The sequence below is a fragment of the Elephantulus edwardii genome, unplaced genomic scaffold (assembly GCF_000299155.1).
Source record: "Elephantulus edwardii isolate Elephantulus edwardi_28Jun2011 unplaced genomic scaffold, EleEdw1.0 scaffold00379, whole genome shotgun sequence".
Classification (NCBI taxonomy): domain Eukaryota; kingdom Metazoa; phylum Chordata; class Mammalia; order Macroscelidea; family Macroscelididae; genus Elephantulus; species Elephantulus edwardii.
In genome coordinates this window covers 554237-572129 of record NW_006400129.1, presented here as the reverse complement: position 1 = coordinate 572129, position 17893 = coordinate 554237, and the positions used below count along the sequence as shown (strand labels likewise).

The 17893-nt window shown below is 36.7% G+C and overlaps 1 protein-coding gene across 1 annotated transcript in view; it reads right to left on the bottom strand.

Moving 5' to 3' along the window:
- HSD17B3 (hydroxysteroid (17-beta) dehydrogenase 3) overlaps window positions 1–17893 on the bottom strand; it is a 138826-nt gene that overhangs the window by 26835 nt on the left and 94098 nt on the right. Inside the window, exons 4-9 of the mRNA XM_006902197.1 lie at window positions 16208–16315; window positions 13820–13887; window positions 11375–11410; window positions 7018–7052; window positions 3269–3350; window positions 2178–2243 (exon numbers count right to left, since the gene is read on the bottom strand). Of these exons, the coding sequence (XP_006902259.1) occupies window positions 2178–2243; window positions 3269–3350; window positions 7018–7052; window positions 11375–11410; window positions 13820–13887; window positions 16208–16315 (395 nt within the window). The remainder of the gene's footprint in view (window positions 1–2177; window positions 2244–3268; window positions 3351–7017; window positions 7053–11374; window positions 11411–13819; window positions 13888–16207; window positions 16316–17893) is intronic.

The following is a 17893-nucleotide window of genomic DNA, read 5'->3' as shown; positions in this document are numbered from 1 at the left end:
AATATATATAATAATTTATCTTGAATTATTATGATGGGAAAGTCTGTTGTTAGGAACCTCTCCAAAGTACTGAAGAGTAATGGTGTCTCTCTGGAGACTAAGGTGTGTCTGATACAGGCCATGGTCTTTGCAATCACTTGTTATGCATCAGAGAGTTGGACAATAACTAGGGAGAATAGAAGGAAAATTGATTCCTTTGAGCTGTGGTGCTGTAGAAGAGTATTGAGAGTGCCATAGACTGCTAGGAAAACAAACAGATTCATCCTGGAAAGAGTTAAACCAGGCGGCTCCTTGGAGGCAAGGATTCTGAGGTTCCATCTAACATACTTTGGACATGTTGTGAGGAGAGACCGGTCCTTGAAGAAGGACATCATGCTTGGGAGGGTGGAGGGACAGCTCAGAAGGAGAAGGCCCTCTATGAGGTGGATTGATTCAGTGACTGGGGTAATCCGGATGGGTGTATCGGAGACAGTGCGATTGGCACAGTTCAGAGCAAAGTTTAGGGCTGTTGTAAATAGGGTCGCTGTGAGTAGCAAGTGACTTGATGGCACATAACAACAACAACAACATACAGATTGAGCAGGTATGAAAAAAGGAAATAACTCTGACATACATCTTTTCTGATTTTAAACTACACAGAGTCTCCTGTTCTGTATAGACAACTGCTTCTTTGTCTAAATTATTCATGGACACAATTTAGTGTTCTGGGACTCCCCTTCCTCTCAATGTTATCTATAATTTTTAATGATTCTTACAGTCAAATGTCTTTGCATAGCCAATAAAACACATGTAAACATCTGTCTGGTATTCCCTGCTTTCAGTCAAGATCCGTTTAACATCAGTAATGATATTCCTCTTTCCAAGGCCTCTTCCGAATCCAGTTTGAATTTATGGCCGTTCTCTGTTGGTAAACTGTTCCAGCTGTTTTAAATAATCTTTGGCAAGGTTTTACTTGCATGTGATATTAGGTAGTTTCTTATGAATATTGTATGTTCTAGGATCCAGAAATCACTCAGCACTAGCTCTGCTGTAGAACCAAACATAGATAATTTAGGATGAGTGATTTTCATGATAGTTCTCTGCGATTTTAAAGGGGAAAGGAAACAAAACCCCCTTCACACTAATAAAGAGCTAAACTGTGAAATGTACAGCCCTCAAGAGATACACTCACATGAGACTCTTAGACACAGAGATAGACACACACGAAAGTACATCCCCATGCACACCCATGTTTATTGTGGCTTTGTTCACAATAGCAAGGACTTGGAAACAACCTAAGTGCCCATCAATGAATGAATGGATAGAGAAGCTGTGGTATATTCACACAATGGAATACTATGCTGCATTGAAAAACAAGGAACCCATGCAATATTATTCAAAATGGGTGACCCTGGAGAACATTATGCTGAGTGCAGTGTCTGAGTCACAAAATGAAAAATACTGCATGGTGCCACTGTTGTAAAACAGGACTGACCTAGGGTTTGGGGGGAGACTGAAAAAGATGGGTTCAATAATGTATACTGTATTGAAACAGATGAGAGAGGAAACTGCTTAAAAGGGATATGTGTTTAAGTAATTTTGTCATGACAGAAGTCTAGAGCGAAGGCTACATGGTGGAATGGACCTGGAGGAGGGTTTGTAAAACAATGAAAGAATTTTTCTTTTACTTTTCCAAGAAGGTAGTATACTAGGGGGGAGGGTTGAGAGGGGAGAAAAGTGCAACAATGGATGAATGGAAATTCAAATTCTCTGTAAATTTTTACAGAAATTAATAATAAATTTAAATAAAATAATAAAAAAGTACATCCCCTCTTTCCAACAGAGACTAAGTGACCAGGTGGGGTTTTTTAAAAATCCCTGCTCCTACATAAGCCTGTCTCTCACCAAGGTCAAATAGCTAAGAACCCTGCTTTCTTTTCTGTTACAGAATCTAGAAGTAAGGGAGACGACAGCACTTAAGAGCAATTACTCATCTGGCCCTGTTTCTCCCAGCACTTGGGCCCTGATAAGTAGTAGCCAGAATCCAAGTGGCTGCAGCTTCTAAGAATATCACAGGGTCTCACGCAGAGCTGTCATGCAGAACATGCTACCCAAGTCAATACTACAGGAAGCAGGGATCCCAGCTAACAGGGATCCAGAATTTCTTATTCCCAACAATGCAGAATTATTGATCTTACCTGTACAATTATTCCTTTTGCTTTATATTCCACTTGGAGTGCCTTGGAAAATGTGCACATAAAAGCCTGGAGCAGTGAAAAGAAAATACCTAAGAATCCAAATCTAGCTTTCTCCCATCAGAGCCAACTTACTAAAAATTCAAACACCACCACAAGAGCCTATCTGTTGTGCCTTAACAGATAACATATTATTGATGTTAATAAGAGTAAACATTTCATGTCTACCAAAATATTTCCCCCTCCTTTGTCTGTGAATAGTTCTCTCAATCAATAAGAACATACGTTTTGCAACAAATGAATACTTAGAATGACGGCAAGGAGACTTGGTAACACAGCAATTAGGTGCTGAGCTGTTAATGGAAATAGTGGTGGTTTAAAGCTAATCATTTCTGCAGAATAAAGACCTGTTAATCTGTCTTATAAAGACTACAACCTAGAAAACCATATGGGAGTGTACTAATATGTCATATTGTGTCACTACAAATTGACTTGAAGGTGTGCAACAACAGCAACAACACAAGAGGGTGACCACATGGGAACTAGGTGGAACAATTTGTGATAAGCTGACAATCAAATGGTTAGTGGTTTGAACCCATCCTGCAGAAGTAAGACCTAATGCTCTGTTTCTATAAAAATTACAACTAAGAAAGTCCTACAAAAAAGAGATTGCCATGAGTGGTGGCTAATAATAACAGGAGCCACTCAATATATAATAACTTGCAAAAGAGACGCTCCCCTTTGTTCCTAATATAGCTATCCTTCTTATCCCAAATCTTATAGTTTATTTTGACAATCAGGGTGAAGACACAGGCTATGCCTCCAATACTGAAATGAAGCAACAATAGCTTTTGCAAGAAAGCAGCAAGATTTATTGCCAAGGAGATAAACCCCTTAAGGGATAAGCTTGTCAATATGTGGTGCTCTGTAAGGATTTATCTTCCCAGAGGGGCACCATTTCTTACTTTACACAAAGACTTCTCTTGGCTGCTCTGCCCTTTACATATGGCGTACAGGTGATTCTGAGGAAAATGTCAACTAGGGGAAACAGAGGAAAAAGGAAGAGTGGTTTTAGACATTATATTGTCACTCACCTTGGAAGATGAATATAAAGAGTATAAAGGCCAAGGAAACAGGGCTACTCCAGAAGAAATGTTCAAGATTAGTCCTTTCCGCCTAAATGACAAACGAAAGCTTTGATTGGTTTCCTGCAAGATACTTTCTTGCGTCAAAAGTAAGTAAGATGACTCTTACAAGCACTGAAAACCTCCTTCTCCTTACACTTGTGAGTGTGTTGAGTGATTCCTAACATTATGAGGGGAACATTCTTACACCATCAATGAAGTGACACTACAGGCTGAATAACATCATGGGCTGGGTGAAGTTATGCTCAATATAACATCATTTTTTTTATTGCTAGAAAGAAAGTCCATATAGTCAAGATCTGCTCACCAAAATACAGGTAACCAATTCAACTTGGGCAACATTCAAGAAAGAAATTTTCTCTCTCAGATATCATGTGAGCTCAATAGTCCCTTCTGATGCATGAAATTACCCATAAAGAGTACAAATGACCTATTACCGAATGCTGTCGTATATTGTATACAGTGATCCATCACCTACTTTACAGGCATCTTTATTCAAGTCTCTGGAACTTTTAAAGTTCACAATCCTTGTTGTTGTTGTTTAGTGCCATCAAGTACATTACAACTCATAGTGACCCTACAAACAACCCTGTTCTATTCTGTGCCATTCCCATCATCTCTAGCACAGTTCAGCTCATCACTGCAGAAACTGTGTTGATCCCTCTTGAGTGTAATATGAAAAAAAAGAGAAAATTCTAATTACAATACAAGGCCAACCACCTTTTTTCCTCTATGGGGAAAAAACCCCCTATTAATTGTCTTTAATGAATGTTATTGTTATAAGTTGCCTTCTAGTCCCATTATTTTCTAAAATGAATTTGAGTATGACAGAGATTGTTAAAATGGAACTGCATAAGACAAGGTTCAGATATGTTGTTTAGAGGCTTGCCCATATGTCATAGTTCACTCGAGAGTACCTAATAACAACAGTCAATCCCAAAGCATAGTGACCTCATGTATAGCAGAATAAAACACCTTCTGATCTTGTGCCACCTATCAGAATGTTGACCTTAATCCTGTGCATAAATTGCATCAGTCTCTGTGTCAATCCACCTGGTTGGGGTTCTTTCTCTTCTTTGCCATCTCTCCACCTTCCCAAGCTTGATGTCCATCTCCAAGTAATAACCTCTGCTAGTAACACACCCAAAGGATGTGAGATGAAATATTATCTATCATCTTTGCCTTAAAGGAGCACTCTGGCTGAAGCTACTACAAAGTATATATGTTTGTTCTTTTGGTAATACATGAGATATTTAGTATTCTTCAACACTACAATTCAAAGGCATCAATTTTTCTGCCATCTTTAGTAACTGTCCAGCTTTCAAACCCACAAAAAGTAACTGAAAAGACCATGGCCTGTACCAGGTGCACTTTAGTCCTCAAATTAATATTTTTGCTCCTCAATACTTTGTAGAGGTCTCTGACTACAGATTTTTCCAGTGCAACATGTCTCCTGATCGCTTGACTGCTGGCACTAAGTGTATGATTGTGGATCCAAATAAGGTGAAATTAACCGTTCCAGTCATTATGATGTTGTGTATCTATCCAGTGGCTAGGATTTTTTGTTTGTTTGGTTTCTTGACATTAGGATGTAATTCATTTTGAAGGCTGCAGTATTTGATGTTCTGCAGCAAGTGTTTCAAGTCCCCCTCAGTTTCAGCCAGCAAGGTTGTGTCATCTTCATAATGCAGATTGTTGTTGAGTCTTTCTCCAACCTTGATGCCACATTTCTCCTTACAGAGCCCATCCTCTCAGGTAATCTGTTATGCATATAAATTAAAAAGGTATAAAGATAGGACACACCACTGTGGTACACCCTTCAAATTTTGAATCATGCTGTGTTTCCTTACTCTGTTCTGATGACTGTCTCCTAGTCCAAGTATAGGTTTCACATAAGTTAAATCAAGTGTTCTGGGATTCCCATTCTTCTCATAATAAACCACAGTTTGTTGTGATCCATACAGTCAAAATGCCTTTGCATAGTCAATGTAACACAAATAGACATTCCTCTGGTACTCCCTACTTTCAGCCAAGTTGTTGTTGTTGTTATGTGCCATCGACTCGCTTGCGACTCATAGAGACCCAATGTACAACAGCCCTCAACTGTGCTCTATCCTGTGCCAATCTCATTGCCTCTGACACATCCACCCTGATTACCCCAGTCGCTGAATCAATCCACCTCATAGAGGGTCTTCCCCTCCTGCGCCATCCCTCCACTCTGCCCAGCATGATGTCCCTCTCCAAAGACCTGTCTCTCCTTACAATATGCCCAAAGTATGTCAGACGAAGCCCCAGAATCCTTGCCTCCAAGGAGTAGCCTGGTTTAACCCTCTCTAGGATGAATCTATTTGTTTTCTTGGCAGTCCATGGTACATTCAGTACTCTTCTCCAGCACCACAGCTCAAAGGCGTCAATTCTCCTTCTATCCTCCCTAGTCATTTTTTTTGTTTTTGCAGTTTTGTTTCAGTCAAGATCCATCTAATATTAGCTATAATATCCCTAGTACCACAGCCTCTTCCAAACCCAGCCAGCACTTCAGGCAGTTATCTGCTAATGTACTGTTTCAGTATATTTGGATAATTTTCAGCAGAATCTTGCTTGCACGTGATATCAATGATATTGTTGGATAATATCCAACTCACTCTGTTGGATCATCTTTCTCTAGAATGGGAACAAGCATAGATCTCTTCCAGTCAGTTGGCCAAGTGATCATCCTCCAGATTTCTTGGCACAATTTGGTGAGTACATCAAGGACAGAGTCTGTTTGTTTATATATGTCAATTGATATTCCATCAATTCCTGGAGCCTTGCTTTTTGCCAATCCTTTCAGAGCAGCTTGAACTTCTTCCTTCAACACCACAGGCTCTTGCTTATACACTGTTTCATCAAATTTTTCTGTGTCCACCAATTTCTTTTGGTACTATGACTCTGTAAACTCTTTCCATCTTCTTTTAATGCTTCATAGATCATTTAATATTCTGCCCAAGGCATCCTTAAGGATTGTGACTCGAGGCTTGAATTTGTTCTTCAGTGCCTTTACCTTAAGGAATGCTGAGCAAGGTCAGCCCCTTCGTTTTTCTGATTCCAGCTATTTGCACATTTCATTATAATACTCTACTTTGTATTCCAAGCTGCCTTTTGAAATATTTTGTTCAGCTCTTTAAGATCTTGATTTCTTCCCTTTGCTTTGGCTTCTTGTCATTCTAGTACAATATTCAGAGTCTTGTCTAATAACTATCTTTGTCTTTTCTTCCTCCTCTGTCTTTGTAATAAACTTTTGCATTCTTCCAGGATAATATTTTTATATCCTACCACAGCTCATGTGGTCTACACTCATAAGTGTTCATAAACTAGCAAATCTTACCATTATATTATATAATTCATTCTGGCAAAATCAGAAATTCATAATTACTTAAAGATAGGCCTGTCCAACTACTGAAGTTTTTCTTAAGCCCAGCAGGAGTAACTTGTTTTTCATCCAGTGTGTACTGAAATTTTTATTCTTTTCTTTCTGGATTATTCATTGTATTTTGACTTATAAATATAATTATCTGTTTGCAAAGCTGATCAAGACTCTTTACTTTCTTCCATTATCTTCTTTTTTCCTTCATCATTGGTTTTATAATATCTGAAAGCAGCAGCCAGCATTAACTCAACCCCTACCCTCCAGGCTATGCTTTTATAAATGAAGGTCTTACCTTGATTCCATATGTTTAAGAATCAGCTGTGTCATCTGCAAAAGAACAATAAAATAATATACTAGCAAAGGAGCCAAAGCTAAGGTGAATAGAGGAAGTGTGAATAAACTGTTTAATGATCTCAAATGGTTTTGATTCTCATGGGAGGTATTTCTGACAACATTGGAGCCTGACTATAAACTGCAAATTTTTCAGAAGCCTTTCATTCCTTCACTATAAAAAAATTAAAACCAAAATATTATAGCTAAGCTTGTTATTAACAAAACTAAAACTAAAGTATTTTTTTAAAAAAACTTGGAAAATAAAGACAGGATTTAAAAAAATGTGGAGCTTTCAGGATTGTAGGTTTAACACTGCAGTTTCCAAGATACCATTCTTCCAGACAGGTAAAAGTCAGCTGGCTATTATAAACTTCATTTGTGAGTTAGAATCAGAGACCTATTAGAAAACCTAACAGGAATCAATTAGGACATCATGTGCAAGATCTGAAATGGACAACTGTCTTCTTTTCAAAAACAGCAGCCTAAGACTGCTAATCAAAAGATTAGAGGCTGTAGGCCACTGAAAAATCAGGCACTGAAAATCATATGGAGTGGCTCTACTCTGACATACATGGGATTGCCATAAATGGTAGTCTAGTAGAAGGCATCTGTTTTTTAAGCAGCTTTCAGGTGGTCTGTGAAATAGTTCAGTGGACAAACCACATGGTTGCTGCCTACTTCTTGGAATAACAGCATATCTACTACCCTCTCAAAAGATTTTCACTGTCAGTTCTGGAGCATAAATATTCCATTAAAGCAAACTTTGTACTTCATTATTACATGGAAGGAACACGTTTAATAATTAGAACCAAAGCCATGGTCTGAAATTATCAGACTGGATAGATATACAGTATAATTAGCTATAATCAGGCTCTGTTGAAGCAAGTTAGAGACCAAGGAGACGCAAAGGGAAAGGCACAGGAAAGAAATAAAGGAGCCTGGGAATCAGAAGACAGACTGCATAAATATCCAGATTCTATGACTGTCCTGCATAACTTCTCAATAGGCTCTGTCCCTACAACTGCTGCCCCCCTTCCGCCATGTTATCGGTCTCTGTCAGGAAGATGTCAACAAAGAAAACTACAGACCAGTATCTCTCATGAATACAAAAATCCTCAACAAAATCTTAGCCAATAGAATCAAACTGTACATAAAAAAATAGTTTATCATGGCCAAGTGAGAGTTATAAAAGGTAGAGATGGTTCAATATAAGAAAAACAATCAGTGTAATTCATCACATTAACAAAGCAAAGAACAGGAACAACATGATACTATCGATTGATGCAGAAAAGGACTTTGACAAAATCCAGCACCCTTTCCTGATTAAAACACTCAACAAAATGGGAATAGAAGGGAAATTCTCTCAACATAGTAAAAAATATATCCACAAAACCAAGAGCCAATATAGTTCTCAAGGACTGAGATTAGAGGCATTCCCTTTGAGGACAGGAACTAGGCAAGGATGTCCATTATAACCTCTCTTATTCAATATCGTACTGGAAATCTTAGAGAGAGCAGTAAGACAAGAGAAGGAGAGAAGAGGTATCCAAACTTACAAAGAGGAGGTAAAATTATCTCTATATGCAGATGATATGACAGTATACTTAGAAACCCTTAAAGACTTAGGAAGAAAACTAATGGAGCAATTCACAAAGTGGCAAGATACAAGATCAACATACAAAAATCAACTGGACTTCTCTACCATGAAAAGAAAATTCAGAAATGTATCTACTAAAAATAATACCCATCACTATAAGTAAGCACAAGATTAAATGTTTTGGAGTAAATCTAACTAGAAATACAAAAGACCTATTCAAAGAAAATGACAAAACATTACTACAAGAAAGAGGAGGGGGAAGAGCCGGAGAAATGGAAGACTATACCATGCTCATGAATAAGAAGACTCAATATTGAGAAAATGACAATTATATCAGAGGCAATTTAAAAGTTCAATGCAAGCTCAATATGCATACCATTTCCATTCTTCAATGGGGTGGAAAAGATAATTTTGTATTTCATCTGAAATGGAGAGAGACCACGAATAAATAAAGCACTCCTGGAAAAGAGGAACAAGGTAAGTGGCATCTCACTCCCAGGTCTCAAAACCTACTACACAGCCGTGGTGGTCAAGACAGTGTTGTACTGGCACAGTAACAGACACATAGATCAATGGAATAGAATTGAGAACCCAGAAAGCAGCTCATCTACCTATGGTCAACTGATTTTTGACAAGGAGATAAAAAGTGGGGAAATGAAAATCTCTCTAACAATTGGCGTTGGCAAAATCGGAAAACTTTCTGTAGAAAATGCAAGCAAGACCCATACCTCATACCATACAAAAACCAACTCTAACTGGAACAAGGACCTAGGAATAAAACCAAGGATGATTAATTTCATCAGAGAAAAGCTTGGAAGAACTCTAGAAGCCCTAATCTACAAAGTGAACAGTCTTCTAAGCATCTTGAAAAACCTACAACCAGGAGAGAATAAAATAGATTAAAGGGACCTTCTAAGAATCAGATCTATATGCACATCAAAAAATTTCTCCAACAGGGTAAAAAGGACACCCACAAACTGGGAAAAAATATTTGGTAATGAGGAGTGTCATCCACTTCCAAAATGGCTTGCCTCTGGAAACTCTATGAACATGAAGAAACAACCAAAGTTATGCAAGTATTCAGGTCTTTTGTTTATAGGGTCACTATGAATCATCTATGACTCAACAGCACTTAACAACAATAACAACATATCTCAAAAGGGACTCATTTAAAATTTATAAACTTTAACCAAAAAAAGGGTAAACAACACAATTACAAAATGGGCACAGAATATGAACAGACACTTAACCGAAAAAGATATTCAGATGGCGAACAAAAACAAATTTTTTAAAAAGTTCAAAATCCCTACCTCTCAGAGAGATGCAAATAAAAATAACTATGAGATGTCATCTCACCCCAGTAACAATAGCAAAGATCAATAGTGTAGCAAACAACAAATTCTGGTAAGGTTGTGAGGAAAATGGAAACCTATTCACTCTTGGTAGAAGTATAAAATGGTGCAACCACTATAAAAGGCAGTATGGCACCTTCTCAAAAAGTTGGAAATATCATTTGACCCAGAAATTCCACTTCTAGGAATAACTGTAAAGAAACCAGATCTGCCACCCAGATATATGCACACATATGTTTATTGCTGAGTTATTCACAATAGTAAAGAGATGGAACCAATCCAAAAGCCCATCAACAAATTACTGAATAGGAAAACTATGGTATAGTCATACAATGGCATAGTATGCTTCACTGAAAAACAAGGGTCTCATAAAATCTTACACAACATGGGTTACCCTGGAGGACATTATGCTGACTCAAATATTTTAGGCACAAAAGGACAAATACTGCATATTGCCACTGTTCTAGAACAGGACTGACATGGGTGTTGGGAGTAAAACTAAAAAAGTGGGCATAATTGAGGAGCACTGCCTTGGAAGAGATGAAGGAAAGAATTGTTTAAAGCGAATATATGAACTACTGTTCGTATAGTCCAGAGTAAGAGGTGCATAGCAAAGAGGAGTCAGGGTTGGGGGAAGGAAATATGCAACAGTGAATAAATGAAAATTTCAACTTTTCTATAAATGTTCATTAAAATCACAATTTAGGAAAAAAAAACAAGAGAGAAGGAAAACATTTGAAAGATAAAAAAATGGAAAATATTGTCTACTCAGCAAGTCTTGTAACACTAGACTATGCCCACATTTAAAAAGTAAAAACCAATTGCCATCAAGTTGTTGACAACCTATGGAAATCCCATATGTGATAGTGTAAAACTGTGTTCTGTAGGGCTTCCAATGACTAAGTTTTAAAAAGTAGAACACCTGGCCTTTCCTCCAAGGAAACTCAATGAATTAGAGCTGCCAAACTTTCCGTTAACAACTAAATGCATTAACAATTTGTATCTCCCGGAGGTTCTATGTTCACATTTCATCTATTCACCCTAATTACAAAGATTATCTTTTATTATTAATGAAAACATATAGGATAGTATTAAGGTTGTTATTGTTATATATGCCACACAGTTGAAAATGACATATAGTACCTTGATCAACAATAGTAGTCATGCTATGAATGCTCATGCAGCTGATACTAATCAGAAGACATCATGTAGTTCAAGTTCCTTTTAAAAATAGGTGAAAAATCTAAACTTCACAGTGGTTAAACAACATGTCCAATGCTGTTCAACTAATAAGGTTGAAAACTGGGATTAGACAGATTCCAACAACTACATTTTAATGCATTTGGAACACATGTTGATTTACATACCTTGACTACCGAGGTGACATTACAATGGATGAGATTCTATAATAAATAGTAACAGCCACAAGTTAGTCAAATAATTTGAGAAATTTTTGAGTACTTAGTGCTAAAAAGTCACATCTTTTGCAAACATGTAGATCTGAACAGAGCCATCATTCACCCATGCTTCTAATTTATGTTCAAAGAGTGTGAGCCAAGATTGAGTAGCATCTGACATCCATTTTAAATTTAAGTCAGTAAGTGTCTCTGTGAAAATTTAGTGACGTGTATGAACAGAACTATTGAAAGATATTCAACTTCCTATTATAGAATTGCTATTGTTGTTTACCTTTGAGTCTGAACTAACCCATAATTGACCCACCAGCAGGTTTTCAGAGGTAGTAAATTACACAGGAAGAGATTCCCATCCTTCTTCCACGGAGCATTTGATGGATTCAAACCCCATGCCTTTGTGATAGCAGCACAGCTTCATATAATTAGGCCACCAGAGCTCCTTAGGAGATTGTTGTTATTTATGCACTGTCGAGTTGGAACAGACCCCCCAGTGGGTTTTCAGAGGCAGTAACTTCATGGAAGGAGATAGCCCATCCTTTCCCTATCCTTAGAAGATTGTTGTTGTTGTATACCATTGAGTTGGAACTGTCCCATAGCTGACCTTCAGTCAGGTTTTCAGAGACAGCTAATTGCATGGGAGGAGACTGTCCATCTTTCTTCCACAGAGCAGCTTATGGATTCAAACTATGCCTTCAGGACTGTAGTATAGTTTCTTACCACTAGGCCACCAGAGTGCTCTCTGAGAGAATTTGAGATTAAAACATATGAGAATAGAAGAAAACAGAGTGGAGAACAGAAAGGTGAATTGTTATGTATTATCAAAGGTGAATTATTATGTATTATCACCTGGAGTATAGAGGTCAGACAAGGAAACTAATAAAAAGGAAAGAGAAGTAGATATAGAGGAACAAGCAAGCCACACACTCAAACAGGCATAAATAGATAAACAAGAAGAAAACATTGAGCCTTAAATAGAGAGCTGGAAACAAGAGGAATTGAGGTTAAATTCATGGTCATGAGAGGAGTTTGGCAAGGATGGGAACATATTCAAGTAATTTGGCATTATATCTTAGTGCAGCCTGCTCTAAGTCTTGTAAGACTGTAGGAATTCTTGCAGGAGGCACTATATAAAAAATTGGGGAATAGAATCATGATTGCCTGTTTGGAAATGGAATAATCCTATGCCTTTGAATTGTGGTATTGGAGAAAAGTATTGAACATACCATGGACAGTCAAGAAAACAAATAAATTTGTCCTAAAGAGGGTGAAACCAGTTTCCCTCTTGAAGACAAAGATTTTGAAATTGTATCTTATGCTTTGGACATGTTGCCAGGAAGGACAAGGATATCATACTTGGAAGGACAACGCCAAAAATGAAGACCATGGATTATATGGATTGACACAGAAACTGTGTCGATGAGGTCAGATGTGTCAGAAATGGTGAGATTGGTTCAGGATAGGGCAAAGCTCAGAGCTATTGTTCTTAGGATCACTATGAGTTGTAGTTAACTTGATGGCACATAAGAACAACATGACCACAAAGATCAAAGCCTGTGAAGGAATCACCAGATAGCAGCTTCAAGGACTGTTCAAAGTACCTAAAAATTATAATTAAAAAAAATTAGAGAGCCTGAAAAAATATTTCAAAAAAGAAAATGGAGAACTATATATTTCAATTTGCAAGTTACAAAGCTAGAAGAGGGAATGTAATGTCTAAGGATGTGTGTCAACTTGACTGATTATCATTTCCTGGTTTATCAGTGAGAAATACTATAGTCATTCCTTTGATGCTGTTGTCATTGTGTGCCATTGAGATAAGCTTTTAATAAGTTCTTATGTAATATAATAGCTACCTTGATGAGACCTTACATGATATAATGGCCTTCTAAATGAGATCTGTTGTGAGCTACCAATAAATTGAAAGGGAGTTTTATTGGTGAAAAAAGAAATAAAGTTATGAAATCATATCTTGACCAATAATGTTAATCATGGGTCTGAGCCAAGCTTGCTGAACTTACAGTACCCCAACCATCAACTGCATTGTGTACTTTTCTTACACAAAAGGTTGAACAAACATTACTACATGGGGAAAAAGAAAGAAATTCCACAGTTGACTATGTTTTTGTCTTGCAGAATTGGGCTATGAATTGATGGCAATGAGTAGTATATGCACATAAGAGGAAGATGTCAGTATTCTAGAGAGATAGCCATGAAAAATGTGACCATTGATTATATATCAAATATTAGGTAAAAAGAAAGTGATCCCTCAAAATATGCAAACAAATCTTTCTCTAGATATACTTCCTATTACCCCTTTCCATATTCTGTTATTTCTTTGATGAGGGGGGGAACCATAGATGGGTGACAAGAAACATATATGTAAAAGTACAAATTTACCTGGATTTCATCCGGTGTGTTAAGGAAATGATTTGGGAGTAGGCTTGGAAGCATCCCAACATTGTTGACTGACAGAGAAAAAAACCAAAAATATGTTAGATGTTTAAAATTTTCATATTAAACCTAACAGTTATTCTCTTAGGAAGTTTTTGTAAAGATTTTTATATTAAAATAATATACAAAATTGCTCATCAAACATATTGATAACAGTAAGAACAGTGGTGGGAATAATTTACTGTTCAACAAAAAGTGAAGAAATTATAGGTATTATTGTCATGACAGAAGTCCAGAATGAAGGCTGCGTAGTGGAGTGGACCTGGGGGGAGGGATTGTAAAACAATGAAAGAATTTTTCTTGTACTTTTCAAAGAGAAGAGTGTACTGGGAGAAAGGGGCAGGCAGGGAGAAAAGTGAAACAATGAATGAATGGAAATCCAACATCTCTGTAAAGTTTCATTAAAATTAATAATGATAAAAAAGAAAAAGCAAATAAAAAAATAATAGTATGATTTCATTAAAGAATTCTTTGCAATAAAAACCTACAAAGTATTATATAATTATAGTGTTCAATTTAAATTTTATGAAAAACTACTCTCCACATCTAAATAAAATGAAGAAATTAAATGAGTTATGGACCATTCATATGACAGACACAAAGAAACCATTAAAAATTACTACTGCTTAGAATTTCAGTGACATGGAGTGAGGAAATTTGTGATGTAAATTTGAAGAAAACATTTGCAAAACAGTATATAACTGTTCTTCTAGTTATAAAAGTATATACATTATGCCTAAAAGAATTTGCAACAAAATGCTATCTCAGATGATTGAGATTTTAAAAAATTCATACTCACTGATTGTGTTCACATATTATTTCAAATTTATGCAATTATAACTTTTACTTTTTTAGTAAAGGTTGTGATTATCTTTTAAAATACAGTACAAGAAATGAAATATAGTATAAGTCAGAAATCAGATCTTTCTTCCTTGTATATATAATACAAATAATGCACAGTATACATTTTATAAAATTATCTATAAATAGCAGAGCTCATTTTCAAATATATCTTCACTTGCTATTTCATATATCAACCATGTTGTTGTTCTTGTTATGCACCCTTAAGTCAGAACTGACTTACAGTTGACCCTTCAGCAGGTTTTCAGAGGCTGTAAATCACATAGGAGATTGCTCACATTTTTCCCTTGAAGTGATTGGTGGAGTCATAATACCTGATTTTGAATTGGCAATACAACTCCATACCACTAGGATACCAGCCCTCCCTATATCCACCATATTGTTGTTATTAATACCTTTAAGTAGGAAACAACTTATAGCTGACCCTCCAGAGTGTTTTCAGAAGCTATAAATCACACAGGAGAAGACAGGGCGTCTTTCTCCTGCAGAACAGTTGGTGGATTCAGACTGTATTCCTTTGGGTTGACAGTGGTTTCCTTACCACTAGACCACCAGTGTTCACTATATACACTATGTTGTTATTATGTGCCATCAAGTCACCTGCAACTCATAGCAACCCTATGTAAAATAGCTCTGAATCATGTCCTTTCCTGAGCCAGTCTCACTAACTCTGACACACTTACCCTCATTGTCCCAGTTATTGTATCAATCCATCTCATCCAAGGACTTCATTTCCCATGCTGTTCCTCTACCCTTCAAAGCATGATGTTCTTCTCCGAGGACCAGTCTCTCCTGGCCACATGCCCATAATATGTGAGACAGGGAGCTTCAAAATCCTTGCTTCCAAGGAGAAACATAGTTTCACCCTCTTCAGGACAGATCTAGTTGTTTTATTGGCAGTCTATGGTATGTTCAAGATTCTTCTCCAGTACCACAACTCATAAGCATCAGTTCTTCTGTAATACTTAATCATTGTCCAGATCTCTGTTGCATTGCACGTAATTGTGAAGACCATGGTCTGGATCAGGAGTACCTTAGTCTCTAGACTGACATTGTTGCTTTTAAGTACTCTGTAGAGTTCCCTGACAGCAGATTTTCCCAGTGTAATTTGTCTTTTGATATCTTGACTGCTGGTGCCAAAATTGTAGAAATACTTTTATGTTAGACTAATTCATTTTGACTAGCATTTCTGGGCCCTTTCTTTTTGATAAATATTATTATTAATTCAGCAAAAATAATTTTTTAATTAGAAAATATGAGAAATGTTAAAATATAGAAACTAAATACATCCCAAAGCTCTATATTATTTTTTTAAACAATAATGTCTCTTGAAAATGTGAGCTTTAATATCCAGGTTAATACTAAAGTTCAAAACATGGCATGTGTTAAGCTACTTTGAAATAACTAAGTATTGTTAAGACAATCTTGTAAATGTTGTATTTCAATAAAGTTGGTATGTTGTAATTTACTTACCTAAAATTCCTATTTCTAAGCCTTTAAGGTTTTCTTTGATAGACTCATAGATGTCATCTTTTGTGTAATCTGCTTGTATAATCTTCACACTACTTCCTGTAGTCTCCTCTGCATTTGAGACAACAATTATTTTTTTTAACATCCAGAAGCCAAATTCCCCTCTTCCCTTCAGAGCTCCTCTGATGCTCTTATACCACCTAAGCAGGCACCTAAGAGGACCAACCTTACTCACCAACAGTGACTCCAGTTAGAAACAAAAAATGTTGTTGTTAGGTGTTGTGGAGTTGAATATGACTCATAGTGACCCTATGAACAAGAGATATAAAGCTTGCCCTATCCTGCAACATACTCATAATATTCTACATGTGACAATCCACAGTCTTATCTTTTTTCAGAATCTTCCTCTCCTCCTCTGATCTTCCATGTCCATTTAAAAACAAAAATGTACCTAATAATAAGAGCCATGGTATTTCTAATTTCTTCCTGTGCATCTGAGATTTGGACAACAAATAAAGATGACAAAAGAATTAAGTCTTTTGAATTGGTATTGGTGAAGAGTGCTGAATATCCCATGGACTGCCAAAACCACAAATAAGTCTGTGGGAGGAAGTACAACCAAGGTGTGTGCCCCTTAGATGATGAAACTTTATCTCACATACTTTGGGCATGTTATCAGTAAAGGTTAGTCTTTGGAAATATGAAATAGCCCTCTGCAAATAATTAGTGGTACATGGAGACTTGTGAATAATGGTTTTTAAGTGTTTCTAAGAATCCCCATGGTACCAAGCACACATATTGAAAGAAATTTATGAAATGGTTCTTAAAGTAGGATCTACAACCAGCAGCATGAATTTCACTAGTAAATTCATGTAAAATACAAATTCTCAAGCCCTGCCTCCAACCTACTGGATCAGAAACTATGGGATGTGGTTCAGCAAACTGTTTTAACAAGCCCTCCAGATGAGACCTATGCAGGATTAATATTGAGATTAACGGATGTAAAAGTAAAGTCTGATGCCCACATTTTGCAAAAGCATCCAATTCCCTCCACCAGACAAAGAAACCCTTTGCATATACAATGCTTTAGAGTTTATAAAGAATTTTTACGTACAAGGTCTTATAGAACCTACAACCTTTTAACCACAGCAATAGATTTAAGCACAGCAGAGATTGTGCAGATGGAATAAGACATGAAAGAGTTTCATTTGTAACTGATACTATAGCACACAGAAACAGCATGACCATTAAGGACCACTTTAAAGAATTGGAAAGCAAATAACTTTAAAAGCTAAAGAGTATCTGATCTAAGCCAATGCATTTTTTTAATTACTTCGTATGCATGTGAACATAAACAATGAATAAAGAACATAGAAGAATAATTGATGCCTTTGAATTGTAGTGGACAAAAAATTTGCTTTGGAGGAGTAGCTAGAGAGCTACTTGAAGATGATTAGACATTTTCTCACATACTCATACTATGAGCATGTTAGAAGAAGAGAACAGTCCTTGAGAAGCCCATTTTGATGTGGATTGGCACTGTGACTGCTAGAATGGATTTAAGCACAGCTGAGATAGTTAGAATGGGAGGGTTTGAGATAGAACAGGGTTTCATTCTGTTATGCATATATCTACTATAAGTCGGAGACAATTCTACTATACCTAGTAACAATATACCCTTTTAAAAAA